General features: G+C 45.4%; 1 protein-coding gene across 1 annotated transcript in view; it reads right to left on the bottom strand.

The window, feature by feature from the left end:
• The window catches only part of COL5A2 (collagen type V alpha 2 chain), a 384888-nt gene that overhangs the window by 45026 nt on the left and 322763 nt on the right, over positions 1-17099 (bottom strand). The window contains exon 35 of the mRNA XM_075317769.1: positions 15647-15700. Coding sequence (XP_075173884.1) covers positions 15647-15700 — 54 coding nt within the window. The remainder of the gene's footprint in view (positions 1-15646; positions 15701-17099) is intronic.

The raw sequence follows: 17099 nt of genomic DNA, 5'->3' as shown, positions 1-17099 counted from the left end.
ACAAACTGTTCACATTCGCCAGGTTCATCGAATTCATAAAAGTTTGGCTGAAATCTGATTTTTATTAAATCGATTTGCTTATATATACATGGTGTTAATTTGGATAGGTAATTGTCCATGCAGCGGAAGGATGGCATTAATCCATATTAAAGATAAGCACTCATAACAAAGTGACTATCTGTTCTGGCCGCAGAGTGAGGGCCCCAAAGGGGAGACTTCTTTCTATGACGTTCAGGTGTTGTCTCTAAAGGACATGCCCTTCAATTACAGAGATTATCTAACAGATCACATAAAAAAGTGAATTTTTATCATTCTAGTATTAGTTCAGACACAGGATTTGTTGCAGGATTTTGAAGATTTTATTCTTTGATTTAAAAGGGTGAAATCCATGTTAAAAATTAGCAGCAGCATAATCTGTGACAATATAACAGGCAAACCATAGATTAGAAGATCCACAACATTACATCTTTACAGCCAAATTGAGTAAATCCCCTGCATGTCACTGGGGTTTTTAAGACCACATGCACAATATCTCACATGATATATCACATGAGTCGCTGGCAACAAAAAGTGAGTACATCCCTAAGTGAGAATGACGACATTGTGGCCAATTAGATATTTTCCCTTCTTGGAGTCATGTGACTCATTAATTTTAAAAGGTCTCCGGTGTGAATGGAGAGCAGGTGTGTTAAATTTGGTGTTATCACTCACACTCTCTCATACTAGTCACTGGAAATTCAATATGATTCCTCATGGCAAAGAATTCTCTGAGGATATGAAAAAAAGAATTGTAGCTCTACATATATGTACTATTGGCTGTTGGAAGTTTCATATAATGTGATCTCTTTGCCATCTGTGCCTCAGATCAGTGTACATGTGCTGTCTCTGGGCAGTGTGTTGTTAGGGGGCATGACTTTACCACTCAGGAATTTTTAAAGTCCTTCCCCTCTACGTTGTTGTGTCACGTGACTTGAGTCACGTGGCACTATGACTCATGGGGGGACGGTCTCTAACATCCCCATGACGATTGCGCGCTTCTCTGTCCGCACTCTATGCCGATGTGCACAGCGTATGTGCCACTAATATGATTTGTCATTGGCTGAGATCCTGTACTTAAGGGCTTGCCCTGCCGGTAAGATGCCACTCCCTGATGAAGGGTATCGCTGAAACATGCGTTGGTCGGTGCCATTCCAACGGTAAGTGTCTGTAGGTTCTTTACATTTTTTTCCACTATTGCCATTACAATTTATCTTCCTATCACTGCAATTCCTATATATTAGCCAAATTGTGGACCAAACGCTGTTATATTTAACCCGTGATTAGGTTAAAATGTTTGGTTGACATTTGAAAGGATCTTTTTTATCTAGCACTTTTCTCCCTGCTGATCTGGTACGCCACCTTGTGCACTTTCCCTGTTATTCCACCTAATCTTGCATTTTAATTGATATTGTTATGATAAAAATTATCTAGTTTATGATTTGTTGTTGATTCTTCTTTTTTGTAAATTGATTTTGATGGAATACCCTCTCCCCCTATCTGACCACAATCTACTGACCTTTTCAGCTCTGTCCTGGGCACCTGCCCACTCTCTCCAGCACCTAGCACAACTCCGCAGAAACTTTGCATATCTCAACATGCACACCCTCTATGACTCTATCTGTCTGCTGTCCTCCATATCTTCACTCCACGACACAGACAGTGCTACCATTTTCTACAACACCACTCTCACATCAGCTTTTGATTCCGTCTCTCCGCTCATGCACAGCCGAGTGAGACGAATCAATAGACAACCCTGGCACAACAGCCTCACTAAAAAACTTCGGCAAGTGTCTAGGGCTGTTGAACAGCGGTGGAAGAAAACTCACTCCCAGGAAGATGTCACCACATTCAAAAATGCAATTCACACATTTCGTTCAGCCCTCGCCTCTGCTAAACAGAATTACTTCAGAACCCTCATATCTTCTTTAACACACAACCCCAAATAGTTATTCTATACTTTTACCTCCCTCCTTTGCCCACCACTGCTCCCTCCAACCTCCCGCATCTCCGCAGAAGACTTTGCCACATATTTCAAAGATAAGATCGACCAAACAAGGCAAGTCTTCTCTGCTCAAACCCCACAACCCCTTCATGTAACAGACCACTGCCCCTCCCCATAAACTTTCTCCCCACCATCACCGAAGGAGAGCTTGCACATCTTCTCTCGAAAGCACACCTCACCACCTGCGCACTTAACCACATCCCATCCCACCTCCTACTCAACCTCACTACTATGCTTATTCCAGCCTTAACCCATCTTTTCAACCTATCTTTAACCTCTGTAACCTTCCCTTCTGTTTTTAAACATGCAACAATCACACCCATCCTAAAGAAACCCTCCCTCGACCCAACCTCTACTACCAGCTATCGCCCAATATCACTACTCCCGTTCGCTTCAAAACTCCTGGAACAAGCACGTCCATGCTGAACTTTCCTCCCACCTCTCATCTAACTCTCTCTTTGACAACGTACAGTCCGGCTTCCGTCCACATCATTCTCCTGAAACTGCCCTGACTAAAATCACAAATTACAGTTAGGTCCAGAAATATTTGGACAGTGACACAAGTTTTGTTATTTTAGCTGTTTACAAAAACAGCATATAATGACACTACTAGGCCAATCCCTATCTTTTACAATGGGGTGATTAGCTCCAGTAGACCATGTGATAGCTGTAGGAGTTCACATTTTGTGGAACCCCGTGTGGCTGCCCATGATGTTATTATCACGCTCTCTGCATATTCATCTATGTGTGAAGTAGAGACAGGCATTTTTATTTGACAATATTTGAGAATCAAAGACCTGCAAATTTAGGAAATTTGACTCATAGTCGATCCTCCAGAAATCGATAAACTGAACTACAGTTAGGTCCAGAAATATTTGGACAGTGACACAAGTTTTGTTATTTTAGCTGTTTACAAAAACATGTTCAGAAATACAATTATATATATAATATGGGCTGAAAGTGCACACTCCCAGCTGCAATATGAGAGTTTTCACATCCAAATCGGAGAAAGGGTTTATAAATCATAGCTCTGTAATGCATAGCCTCCTCTTTTTCACGGGACCAAAAGTAATTGGACAAGGGACTTTAAGGGCTGCAATTAACTCTGAAGGCGTCTCCCTCGTTAACCTGTTATCAGTGAAGTAGTTAAAAGATCTGGGGTTGATTACAGGTGTGTGGTTTTGCATTTGGAAGCTGTTGCTGTGACCAGACAACATGCGGTCTAAGGAACTCTCAATTGAGGTGAAACAGAACATCCTGAGGCTGAAAAAAAAGAAAAAATCCATCAGAGAGATAGCAGACATGCTTGGAGTAGCAAAATCAACAGTCGGGTACATTCTGAGAAAAAAGGAATTGACTGCTGAGCTTGGGAACTCAAAAAGGCCTGGGCGTCCACGGATGACAACAGTGGTGGATGATCGCCGCATACTTTCTTTGGTGAAGAAGAACCCGTTCACAACATCAACTGAAGTCCAGAACACTCTCAGTGAAGTAGGTGTATCTGTCTCTAAGTCAACAGTAAAGAGAAGACTCCATGAAAGTAAATACAAAGGGTTCACATCTAGATGCAAACCATTCATCAATTTCAAAAATAGACAGGCCAGAGTTAAATTTGCTGAAAAACACCTCATGAAGCCAGCTCAGTTCTGGAAAAGTATTCTATGGACAGATGAGACAAAGATCAACCTGTACCAGAATGATGGGAAGAAAAAAGTTTGGAGAAGAAAGGGAACGGCACATGATCCAAGGCACACCACATCCTCTGTAAAACATGGTGGAGGCAACGTGATGGCATGGGCATGCATGGCTTTCAATGGCACTGGGTCACTTGTGTTTAGTGATGACATAACAGCAGACAAGAGTAGCCGGATGAATTCTGAAGTGTACCGGGATATACTTTCAGCCCAGATTCAGCCAAATGACGCAAAGTTGATCGGACGGCGCTTCATAGTACAGATGGACAATGACCCAAGCATGCAGCCAAAGCTACCCAGGAGTTCATGAGTGCAAAAAAGTGGAACATTCTGCAATGGCCAAGTCAATCACCAGATCTTAACCCAATTGAGCATGCATTTCACTTGCTCAAATCCAGACTTAAGACGGAAAGACCCACAAACAAGCAAGACCTGAAGGCTGCGGCTGTAAAGGCCTGGCAAAGCATTAAGAAGGAGGAAACCCAGCGTTTGGTGATGTCCATGGGTTCCAGACTTAAGGCAGTGATTGCCTCCAAAGGATTCGCAACAAAATATTGAAAATAAAAATATTTTGTTTGGGTTTGGTTTATTTGTCCAATTACTTTTGACCTCCTAAAATGTCGAGTGTTTGTAAAGAAATGTGTACAATTCCTACAATTTCTATCAGATATTTTTGTTCAAACCTTCAAATTAAACGTTACAATCTGCACTTGAATTCTGTTGTAGAGATTTCATTTCAAATCCAATGTGGTGGCATGCAGAGCCCAACTCGCGAAAATTGTGTCACTGTCCAAATATTTCTGGACCTAACTGTACTTACTGCCAAAGCTAACAATCACTTCTCTATACTCCTACTTCTAGACATGTTCTCAGCCTTTAACACTGTTGACCACTCCCTCCTATTACAGATCCTCTCTTCCCTTGGTGTCAGAGACCTCGCCCTCTCCTGGATCTCTTCATACCTTTCCAACCGTGTCTCTCACTTCCACACAACCTCTTCATCCCATCCTCTCTCTGTTGGCGTCCCTCAAGGCTCTGTCCTGGGACCCTTACTCTTTTCCATCTTTACATTTGGCCTGGGACAACTCATAAAGTCCCATGGTTTCCAGTACTACCTATACGCTGATGACACTCAGATCTACCTCTCTGGCACAGATGTCACATCTCTGCTGTCCATAATCCCGGAGTGTCTATCAGCTATATCCTTTTTCTGCTCCTCTCGCTTACTAAAACTCAATGTGGCAAAAACTGAACTAATCATATTTCCGCCATCTCACCTACACTCCCTAACTGATCTGTCTATTACAATAAGCAATATCACGCTCTCCCCAGTACCCAAAGTTCGGTGCCTCGGAATGAGCCTCGACTCTGCCTTGTCCTTCATACCACACATCCAATCCCTCACCACTTCCTGGCGTCTTCAACTCAAAAATATTTCCAGAATCTGTCCTTACCTCAATCCTCAATCTACAAAAATGCTAGTGCATGCCCTTATCATCTCCTGCCTTGATTACTGCAACATCCTCCTCTGTGGCCTCCCTGCTAACCATCTCGCACCTCTCCAGTCCATCCTTAATTCTGCTGCCTGAATGATCCACCTCTCTCCTCAACATCACCCTACTTCTCCCCCCTGCAAATCTCTCCACTGACTCCCAATCCTCCACCGTATCTATTTCAAACTACTAACACTGACCTACAAAGCTGTCCATAATCTGTCTCCTCTATCTCTGAACTAATCTCCCACTACATTCCAACACTTAACCTCTGGTCCTCACAAGATCTCCTTCTCTCCTCTTCTCTCATTCACTCCTCATGCAACCGCCTCTAAGACTTCTCCAGAGCATCCCCTGTCTATTGGAATTTGCTGCCTCAACACGCCAGACTATCTGCTACACTCACAAGCTTCAAACAGAACTTGAAAACTCATCTTTTCAGAAATGCCTATAATGTACAATGACCCCACTGCGTCACCACCGCTTCACCACCATGCCGGAACTGTCGCCTGACCAACACCCCATCTACTGTCTCCTCCCCAAAATCCTATAGAATGTAAACACGCAAGGGTAGGGTCCTCTTTGCTCTGTATCAGTCTGTCTCTTGTAACTTGTGTATGTATTCTGTAAGTAACTCCTTCTCATGTACAGCACCATGGAATCAATGGTGCTCTATAAATAAATATGAATAAATAAATAATAATACTCTGCACTGTGCAAAATGTCGGTGGCAATTTGTGACAAGCTGTTCACATTCACCAAGTTCATCGAATTCATAAACGTTTGGCTGAAATCTTATTTCTATTAAATCGATTTGCTTATATATACATGGTGTCAATTTGGATAGGTAATTGTCCATGCAGCGGAAGGATGGCATTAATCCATATTAAAGACAAATGCTCATAACAAAGTGACAATCTGTTTTGGCTGCAAGAGTGAGGGCCCCAAAGGGGAGACTTCCCTCTATGACGTTCAGGTGTTGTCTTTATAGGACATCTCCTTCAATTACAGAGATTATCTGACAGATCACATACAAATTTGAATTTTTATCATTCTAGTATTAGTTCAGACATAGGATTTGTTGCAGGATTTTGCAGATTTTATTCTTTGCTTTACAAGGGTGAAATCCATGTTAAAAATTAGCAGCAGCATAATCTGTGCCAATTTAACAGGCAAACCATAGATTAGAAGATCCACAACATGACTTTACAGCCAAACTGAGTAAATCCCCTGCATGTCAATGGAGTTTTTAAGACCACATGCACAATATCTCACATGAGTTGCTGGCAACAAAAAGTGAGTACACCCCTAAGTGAGAATGGCGACATTGTGGCCAATTAGCTATTTTCCCTTCTTTGTGTCCTGTTACTCGTTTGAAAAGGTCTCCGGTGGGAATGGGGAGCAGGTGTGTTAAATTTGGTGTTATCACTCACACTCTCTCATACTAGTCACTGGAAATTCAATATGGCTCCTCATGGCAAAGTATTCTCTGAGGATCTGGAAAAAAAGAATTGTTGCTCTAAATAAAGATGGCCTAGGCTATAAAAAGATTGCCAACAACCTGAAACTGAGCTACAGACAGTGACCAGGAAAAAACAGCGGTTTAACAAGACCAGTTCCACTCAGAACTGTCCTCGCCATGGAAGTTGAGTGAACATGCTCAACATCATATCCAGAGGTTGTCTTTTCATAATAGACGTATGAGTGCTGCAAACATTGCTGCAGAGGTTAAAGGGGTGGGGGAGGTCAGCCTGTCAGTGCTCAGGCTATATGCCACACGCTGAATCAAATTGGACTGCATGACTATCATCCAAGAAAGAAGCCTCTTCTAAAAATAATGCACAAGAAAACCCGAAGACAAGCAGACTAAGGATATGGATTACTGGAACCATGTCCTGTGGTCTGATGAGACCAAGATAAACTTATTTGGTTCAGATGGTGTACAGCGGGTGTGGCACTAACGAGGTGAGGAGTACAAAGACAAGTATGTCTTGCCTACCATGAAGGCATGGTAATGGGAGTGTTATGGTTTGGGGCTACATGAGTGCTGCTGGCAGTGCGGAGCTACAGTTCATTGAGGGAACCCTGAATGCATAACATGTAGTGTGACATACTGAAGCAGAATATGATTTCCTCCCTTTGGAATCTGGGCCGCATGGCAATTTTCCAACTTGATAACGACCTCAAACATATCTCAAAGACAACCACTGCCTTACTAAAGAAACTGAGGGTAAGAGTGTTGGACTGGCCAAGCATGTCTTCAGACCAAAACCATATTGAGCATCTTTGGGACATCCTCAAACAGAAGGTGGAGAAGTGCAAGGTCTCTAACATGCACTAGCTTTGTGATATTGTCATAAAGGATAGAAGAGGATGAGGTGGTTAAGGCTAAGTTCACATCTCCGTTGTTTTGTATCAGTCACATGCGTCGTTTGACGCATGTGACTGATGCGCTGTACAACGCTGTACAACGGATGACAAAGAACAGAATTCTTTGTCGGATTCCGTTGTGTGCGGGGGCGGAGTACGGGGGGGCGGAGTTGGGGGGGCGGGGCCGTGGCACTGAGGACGTCAGTGCCGCAGGGACTGCAGGACAGGTAAATGTGTGTGTGTGTGTATACACATGCTGAATGCGGGAGGGGGTGGAGCCGAGCGGGGGGCGGGGCCAGGCGCTGAGGATGTCAGTGGCAGTGCTGCGGTCTGCATGGCTGGGGACAGGTGAGTATGTGTGAGTGAGTGAGTGAGTGTGTGTGTACATGCGGAGTGCGGGAGGGGGCGGAGCCGAGCGGGGGGCGGGGCCAGACAAAGGTGTCAGTGGCAGTGCATGTCTGCATGGCTGGGGACAGGTGTGTGTGTGTGTGTACATACATGTGCGGAGTGCGGGAGGGGGCGGGGCCAAGCGGGGAAGTGTCGGCCTCCCTGCACACGTAACCAGACTAAATATCGGGTAACAGCAAAGCACCCGATGTTTACCTTGGTTACCCGATATTTACCTTGGTTACGGGCCTACACCGCTTAGCGCTGGCTCCTTGCACCATAACCAGGGTAAATATCGGGTAAGCAACCAAAGCTGGTGACGTGTGCAGGGAGCCAGAGAGCATGCGCAGCGAAATCCGACGGATCGCGCTGCTCAAAAAACGTTACATGCTGCGTTCCTCCCGCCCGGCGGTCAGTCGTTCCACGACTGATCAGTTGGGCGGAGGGTGCAACGCAGCATCATCAGTCACAATCCGCTGCTCATACAAGTCTATGGGAGCAACGGAATCCGCTAAACGGATTCCGTTGTTTACAAGAGCAGCGGATTGTGACTGATACATTTTAGCGGAAATGTGAACTTAGCCTAAGAGAGTTAAAGCAGTGCTTGAAAATAATGGTGGCCACACAAAATATTGAGTCTTTGGGCACAATTTGTTAATTTTTATTTAGGGGTGTACTTACGTTTGTGGCCAGCGGTTTAGATATTAAGGGCTGTCTGTTGAGCTATTTGGAGGGCACATCAAATTACAAGCTGTACACTAACTACATTGTATCGAAGTGTCATATCTTCAGTATTGTCCCATGCAAAGATATAATAAAATATTTACAAAAATGTGAGGGGTGTATTCAATTTTGTGATATACTGTATATGTATTATTTTGTACTTTGTCACAAATTTTTGCTGTGTCTGAATGTACTCTACCTCGGAATAACATTTCAGCATCAACTCCAGATATACTATAATGTACAAAAAATATACTTATTCATAATGTATTGTTGTGTGATCTATTGTTAAATAGAACAAGTAAAAATACAAAATAAATTTCAAAAACCCACAACTCTTTCCATAACTTTAGCACAATTGCAAAAAGCAACAATCATTAAATATTAAACTCCAAAATATAAATTCATGGGGAGCCCAAAATAAAATCATTAACTAAAACAGAAAAACAGAAACAGGGTGCTCAATAGTATAGAGGATTCTTAGCCCAGTAAATTGAGAGAATAGAAAGAAGTTGCCAAGTAGTGAGCCCACCTTGTATAGTTGTGCAAATATCAGGCATATCAGGATATCAGATATTGCTTACTTCTTACAGTTGATCAGGCAGACCACTGTAATGTCTGTCAGTGAAAAATGGAGGAAATGGGAAAAAATGTGAGCTATAGTCCAAGCGCTGCTAATTAAAAGCAGCACAAAAGTAAAATCCAAGATGTAAAAATTTATGAAACCAAATAAGAAAAAAAATGTACTTAAGGCTACTTTACACACTGCGATATCGGTCCCGATATCGCTAGTGTGCGTACCCGCCCCCATCTGTTGCGCGACACGGGCATATCGCTGCCCGTGCCGCACAACATCGCCCAGAGCCGTCACACATACTTACCTGTCCGGCGACGTCGCTGTGACCGGCGAACCGCCTCCTTTCTAAGGGGGCGGTCCGTGCGGCGTCACAGCGACGTCACTGAACCGCCGCCCAATCGCAGCGGAGGGGCGGAGATGAGCGGGACGTAACATCCCGCCCACCTCCTTCCTTCTGCATAGCGGCCGGGAGGCAGGTAGGGAGACGTTCCTCGCTCCTGCGGCGTCACACGCAGCGATGTGTGATGCCGCAGGAACGAGGAACAACCTCGTTACTGCTGAAGTAACGATAATTGGGAATGGACCCCCGTGTCGCCGATTAGCGATTTTTCACTGTTTTGCAACGATGCAAAATCGCTAATCGATGTCACACGCAACGGCATCGCTAATGCGGCCGGATGTGCGTCACGAATTCCGTGACCCCAACGACTCCGCATTAGCGATGTCGTAGCGTGTAAAGCCCGCTTTAGAAAGAAAAATATTGCCTTCCTCAAGCCAATCTGGCATGATTACTCTTAGGAAGACATAATTTTCATGTTGAAATGCGTTGACCTTTTATATATAATTTTTTACACTATTTACTTTCATAAGCTTCCACTTCTTGGAAAGACTACCATTTTTCCCATGTTGTCCATTTTCATTGACAGAAATAAAATTAAAAAAGTGAGGACACATTAGTTACCGTATTTTTCGTATTATAAGACGTTACTTACCATAAGAAGTACCTCAGGTTTAAACAGCAGTAAATAGGAAAAACATTTTTCCTATTAATTAAAACCTCACTGGTAGTTTAACCCCTTCAGCCCCAAGCCTGTTTTGACCCTGTGTGTTGTCACGCACATGAATAAATAAATATACTTTTCATCGTACCCTGGGAGTGCCTTGCTACTTCTTGTTTACTTGGCCTTGAAACCTGAAGTGCACCCCAATATCCTCTCAATCCACATGAAGGAAGTGCCATTTTCTTCTATATATTTTGACCCTAAAGACCAGGACATTTTTTGCAATTCTGACCAATGTCACTTTATGAGGTTATAACTCTGGAACGCTTCAACGGATCCCGGTGATTCTGAGATTGGTTTTTTGTGACATATTGGGCTTCATGTTAGTGGTAAATTTAGGCCGATATTTTTTGCGTTTCTTTGTGAAAAAAACGGAAATTTTGCGAAAATTTTGAACATTTTGTAATTTTTAAACTTTTAATTTTTATGCTCTAAAACGAACGAGACATATGTCACAAAATAATTAATAAATAACATTTCCCACATGTCTACTTTACATCAGAACAATTTTGGGAAAAAAAAAAAAAAATTAAGGAAGTTATAGGGGTTCAAAGTTTATGAGCAATTTCTCATTTTTACAACAAAATTTACAAAGCCACTTTTTTTAGGGACCACATCACATTTGAAGCGATTTTGAAAGGTCTGCATGACACAAAACATACAAAAGTGACACCATTCCAAAAACGGCACCCCTCAGGCTACTCAAAACCACATTGAAGAAGGTTATTAACCCTTCAGGTGCTTCACAGTAACTAAAGCAATGTGGAAGGAAAAAATGAACATTTAACTTTTTGCAACAAAAATGTTAATTTAGCCTCAAATATTGCATATTCACAAGGGTAGCAGGATTAAATGAACCCCCAAAATTTGTTGGCCAATTTCTTCTGAGCATGCAGATACCTCATATGTGGCGAAAAAACACTGTTTGAGCGTACAGCAGGACTCGGAAGGGAAGGAGCGTCATTTGACTTTTTGAACAGAAAATTAGCTGGAATCGTTAGCCGCACCATGTTGCGTTTGGAGAGCCCCTGAGGTGCCAAAACAGTGGAGCTCCCCCACATGTGACCCCATTTTGGAAACTAGACCCCCAATGGCATAGAAAAAATAAACAGGGCGCACGCACGAATGTTCTGCAAAAAAGGGGGGGGGGGGACTAGGTGGGATGGAAAAAATAAGTCCTGTCCAAAGTCGAGTATGACTGCAGGACGATTGCTGATCAGGTACCTAATTGTTCATGTTTTGTTTTGTTTTTTTTTTTATTTGGGGTGCACAAAAAAAAGCAAAAACTAGAGCAACAATTACGTACCTGATCAGCCAATCACGTAGCTGATCAACACTTGGCGGCAAGCGGGTGAGGGAGGAGGGGGGGAGAGGGAATGGGAGATGCAATTGGGGATAGTTAGAAAAGAGCCACGAACAATATTTACAGGATGGATCAGAACAGCGGCAGATGATAGGGGGGCGGCAGATGGGGGGTGGCAGATGGGGGGGGGTAGTGGCATATAAAGGGAGTATCTGTGAATGTGAGACTGCGGCGGCTGGGATAGGGTGGGGGTGGATGGGAGAGAAGGGGAGCGGGAGGTGGGATTGGTGATAGTTACCCTACAGGATGGATCTAGGCAGCAGGATCACAGGAGATGAAGGACGCAGCAGATCGGGGAGGGTGAGAGGTGGGAGAGGAAGCGCAGCGCAGATCACGGAGGAGACAGGTGAGCAGACCACAGATCACGGGGGGTGACAGGTGAGGGAGCGCAGATCACGGGGGTGACAGGGGAGGGAGCGCAGATCACGAGGGTTACAGGGGAGGGAACGCAGATCACGGGGGTTAAAGGGGAGGGAGCGCACATCACGGGGGTGACAGGGGAGGGAGCGCACATCACGGGGGTGACAGGGGAGGGAGCACACATCACGGGGGTGACAGGGGAGGGAGCACACATCACGGGGGTGACAGGGGAGGGAGCACAGATCACGGGGGTGACAGGAGAGGGAGCACACATCACGGGGGTGACAGGAGAGGGAGCACACATCACGGGGGTGACAGGGGAGGGCGCACACATCACGGGGGTGACAGGTGAGGGAGCGCACATCACGGGGGTGACAGGGGAGGGAGCGCACATCACGGGGGTGACAGGGGAGGGAGCGCACATCACGGGGGTGACAGTGGAGGGAACGCACATCACGGGGGTGACAGGGGAGGGAGCGCACATCACGGGAATGACAGGGGAGGGGGCGGGTAGCCGATCAAGGGGGTGCGAGGTGGGGGGGAGCGGGCAGCACATCACGGAGGGGAGGGGGCGAGCAGCACATAACTGAGGGGGCGAGCAGCACATAACGAAGGGGAGGGGGCGGGCAGCACATAACGGAGGAGAGGGGAGGGAGCGCACATCACGGAAGTGAGAGGTGGGGGGTAGCGGGCAGCACATCACGGAGGGGAGGGGGCGAGCAGCACATAACGGAGGGGGCGAGCAGCACATAACGGAGGAGAGGGGGCATGCAGCACATAACGGAGAGGGGGCACGCAGCACATAACACAGTAGAGGGGGTGCGCAGCACATAATGCAGGAGAGGGGGTGAGCAGCACATAACGGAGGAGAGGGGGCAGGCAGCACATAACGGAGGAGAGGGGGCGCGCAGCACATAACGGAGGAGAGGGGGCGGGCAGCACATAACGGAGGAGAGGGGGTGCGCAGCACATAAGGGAGGAGAGGGGCCGGGCAGCACATAAGGGAGGAGAGGGGCCGGGCAGCACATAACGGAGGAGAGGGGGCGGGCAGCACATAAGGGAGGAGAGGGGCCGGGCAGCACATAACGGAGGAGAGGGAGCGCGCAGCACATAACGGAGGAGAGGGGGCGCGCAGCACATAACGGAGGGGAGGGGGCGGGGCCAGGCAGCACATAACGGAGGAGAGGGAGCGGGGCTAGGCAGCACATAACGAAGGAGAGGGGGCGCGCAGCACATAACGGAGGAGAGGGGGCGGGGCCGGGCAGCACATACCAGAGGAGAGGGGGCGGGGCCAGACAGCACATAACGGAGGAGAGGGAGTGGGGCCGGACAGCACATAAGGGAGGAGAGGGGGCGGGCAGCAGATCATGACTGAAGGGGGCTGGCAGCACATCACAGAGGTGAGGGGCCAGGCAGCAGATCGGGGAGAGCGGTGGCACTGTGGCAGATGGAGGGCGGCGGCGGCAGATCGGGAGGCTTTTAACCGGTTTCATACAGTGCAATGGCAGTGCGGCAACTTCCGGGTCCCATGCTCCGGTCATATATCAACAGCATGGGACCGGAACTTGTCACCCTGCCATTGCACTATATACACTCACAGTGCTGTTGTGCTGCAGGGACCGACAAGTGAAGCTGATGGGGGCGGTCACCGGAAACAGGTCCACTGTGATTGGAGAGATCGGTCACAAGGCCGATCTCTTCAATCAGAGCTACTGGAGCTGGGGGAGGGTGATCCAGTGAGGTCACCCAGCTCCAACCAATGGCCAGTGCTATAGCTGCACTGGTCAGGGCTGGATTTCAATGTTTCAGTCACTTTAAATGACTGGAACATTACAGTGGCTGTGATTGATTGAGCAGCATTCGTCAGCCAATCACAGCCTCCGTAGGTCCGGGGAGGAGGTACCACCCCTCCTGAGGTCAGGTACAGGTCCCCTCCTCCCCGAATCTGCGGTTTGTGTTAACCGATCGCAGTTACCAGGGGCTCTGGTGCCGCGATTACGTCATGACGGAAAGATACGTCCTTGGTCGTTAAGGCCCAGGGCACCATGACGGATCTTTCCGTCCATGGTCGTGAAGGGGTTAAAGGGGAGGGCTCATTATCAGTCACTAATTTTAATGTACTAGGTTAGAATAGGCAGGTAATAAATCTATTGTTAGGGTGGGTGCACACAATCAACACATGCTGCATCCTGGACCCAGAGTGTCCTCTCCTGCGGGGTCGTGAGTGCTCTCTTCAAGAACCGCAGCTGCCCATGTCCATGATTAGAGTTCGGGGCCACTGTGGTCTTTGTCTGTGTTCTCCCTGAGGAGAACACTTGCATCTCCGCAGGATACCATGACATGCTGTGGCTCAGAAAGCCATGCCACAGGTTAGTTTATGCTGAGGAGAAAAGGAGAACAGCGAGCATGGGATTTCTATAAATTACTGATCGTGGGCACATACCCTCAATATTTTTCTGCAGTGTATATATTATACAGACACAGCTGTTCTCATAGACATAGATGACTTTGCTACATGTTCATAGACATACATGGCTCTGCTACATTCCCATAGACATACACGGTGCTGCTACATGGCCATAGACCTACATGGCTCTGCCACATGCACATATAGATATGTACACTACATGTACATATAGACACACACAGCCACATTTACTTACACACACACTATACATTACCACATCTTGCAGTTTGTAATTGGTAAACAGCTTGAGCGGAAGCCACTGGGACCTGCACAGAGGCTGTAGCAGTTGAACAGCTGCAGGACCTTCCAATATTTTAAGCAAACGTGTCAGGTCCCCCGTGCCCCAGAAGCACCAGCAGTAGTGTCTACATATCTAATGTCAGTGCCTAACAGTCCCATTATTACATTTCACACAAAAGCATGGGCAGTGAACCTCTCTAAAGAAGGGACGCATACACCTGGCTTTAGAGGTTCAGTGATGTGAAGGAGCAAGGCGGGGCACATGCACGTCATTTGCAGAGCACTGGGAATAAAGCTGGTATTTTCACGGCATGATAACATGCTGAATGGGCTGGCTAACACGCCATTGATTAGTCAAAGGGTTTATTTGCATATAATAAATGGACTTTAGAAATACTTTTTTTAAAGATCTGTTTATGTGTCCAATGTAAGGGACTGATAGGCAGGGAATTTAGATAGGTATACACAGCTGCTGGGGCTTATGGGGGCATGGGGGGGCTCACAGGTTCCCTTTATCTAAAGTACCTTTCCGGTTATGTGATCAGGCACATGATCAGTCGCATGAGGTCAAAGATACTTAAATTCCTTGTGCAGAAGATCAGGTTCCTCTACACTGCACGGATCACATAGATCAGTGTACAATAGGAGGAGAGAAGGCAGCACTGTGTGTGGGAAGGCTTTCTCCTTCATCACAGAAAGCTGTCTCCAGACTATTAGCATGTGCCACATTTTAACAAGAGTTTTTCTTGCTTAAAAAATGCGTCTTATAGTCCAAAAAATACTGTCATTTTTTTTAGTAAATTTAAAACTATTTTTCATTATCTTTCCTTGAATAACTGAAAGTTAATTGGTCATAGCATTTGTACTTACTCTAGCACCATCATTACCAGGGGTTCCTTCGGATCCCTTTTCACCAATTCCTCCCTAAAATATAAAAAATATACTGCAAATTCTGACATTACTTTTACATTTAGCAATTCAAAGAAAAAAAAAAAAAAAATATATATATATATATATATATATATACAGTCATGGCCGAAAGTGTTGGCACCCTTGAAATTGTTCCAGAAAATGAAGTATTTCTCCAAGAAAATTATTGAAATTACACGTTTTGTCATAAACATGTTTATTCACTTTGTGTAATGGAACAACACAAAACAGAGGAAAAAAGGTAGATTGGACATAATGCCACATAAAACCCCAAGATGGGCCGGACAAAATCATTGGCCCCTTTCCAAAACTGTGGGTAAACAACTGTGTTTCAAACATGTGATCGTGAAACTAACCTGTGGCAACTAACAGTTGTGAGTAATATGAGAATCATACCGGAAACCAGATAAAAAGGGAAGAAGTTAACTCAATCTTTGCATTATATGTCTCTGTGTGCCACACCAAGTATGAAGAACAAAAAGAGGAGAAAAAAAATTGTTTGAGGACTTTAGAACCAAAATTTTTGAAAACGGTCAACATTCTCAAGGTTACCAGTTCATCTCCATAAATCTTGATGTTCGTTTGTTCACGAGGCACAACATAATCAAGAAGTTTACAACTCATAGCACTGTAGTTAATCTCCATTGATGTGGACAACAGTGAAAAATTAATGAATGTAGAATAGTCCAGATGGTGGATAGTCTTCCCCAATCAAGTTCCAAAGAAATTTGAGCTGTCATGCAAGCTCAGGGTACATGCGTTTCAGTGTGAACTATCCATCGACATTTGAACGAAATTCAATCAACGCTATGGTAAGAGACCCAGGAGGACCCCACTGCTGACAAAGAGACATAGAAAGCTAGACTGCAGTTTGCCAAATGTTCATGAGTTAGCCAAAATCCTTCTGGGAAAGCGTCTTGAGGCCAGATGAGACCAATATAGAGGTCTTTGGTAAAGCACATCATTCTTATGTTTACCAAAAACTGAATGAGGCCTACACAGACAAAAAACACAATGCCTACAGTCAAAAATAATGGAGGTTCAAAGATATTTTAGTATTATTTTGCTGCCTCTGGCAAGGTATCATGAAATCTGAAGATTACCAAAGGGTTTTGGGTCACAATATAGTGCCCATTGTCAGAAAGTTGAGTTTGTATCCAAGGTCTTGGTCTTTCGATCAGTACAATGACCCCACACATACTTCAAAAAGCACCCAGAAATGGATGGAATCAAAGCACTGGAAATTTCTGAAATGGCCAGGAGTGTTCCAGATCTAAATCCTAATATGAGAGACCTGGAGCATATTGCCAAAGAAGAGTGGTCCAAATTTCAGTCGAGAGGTGTAAGGGGTACTTTACATGTTGCAACATCGCTGCCGATATATCGTCGGGGT

The sequence above is a fragment of the Anomaloglossus baeobatrachus genome, chromosome 7, assembly GCF_048569485.1.
Source record: "Anomaloglossus baeobatrachus isolate aAnoBae1 chromosome 7, aAnoBae1.hap1, whole genome shotgun sequence".
NCBI classification, from domain to species: Eukaryota; Metazoa; Chordata; class Amphibia; order Anura; family Aromobatidae; genus Anomaloglossus; species Anomaloglossus baeobatrachus.
This window is presented reverse-complemented; position numbering and strand designations above follow the sequence as displayed.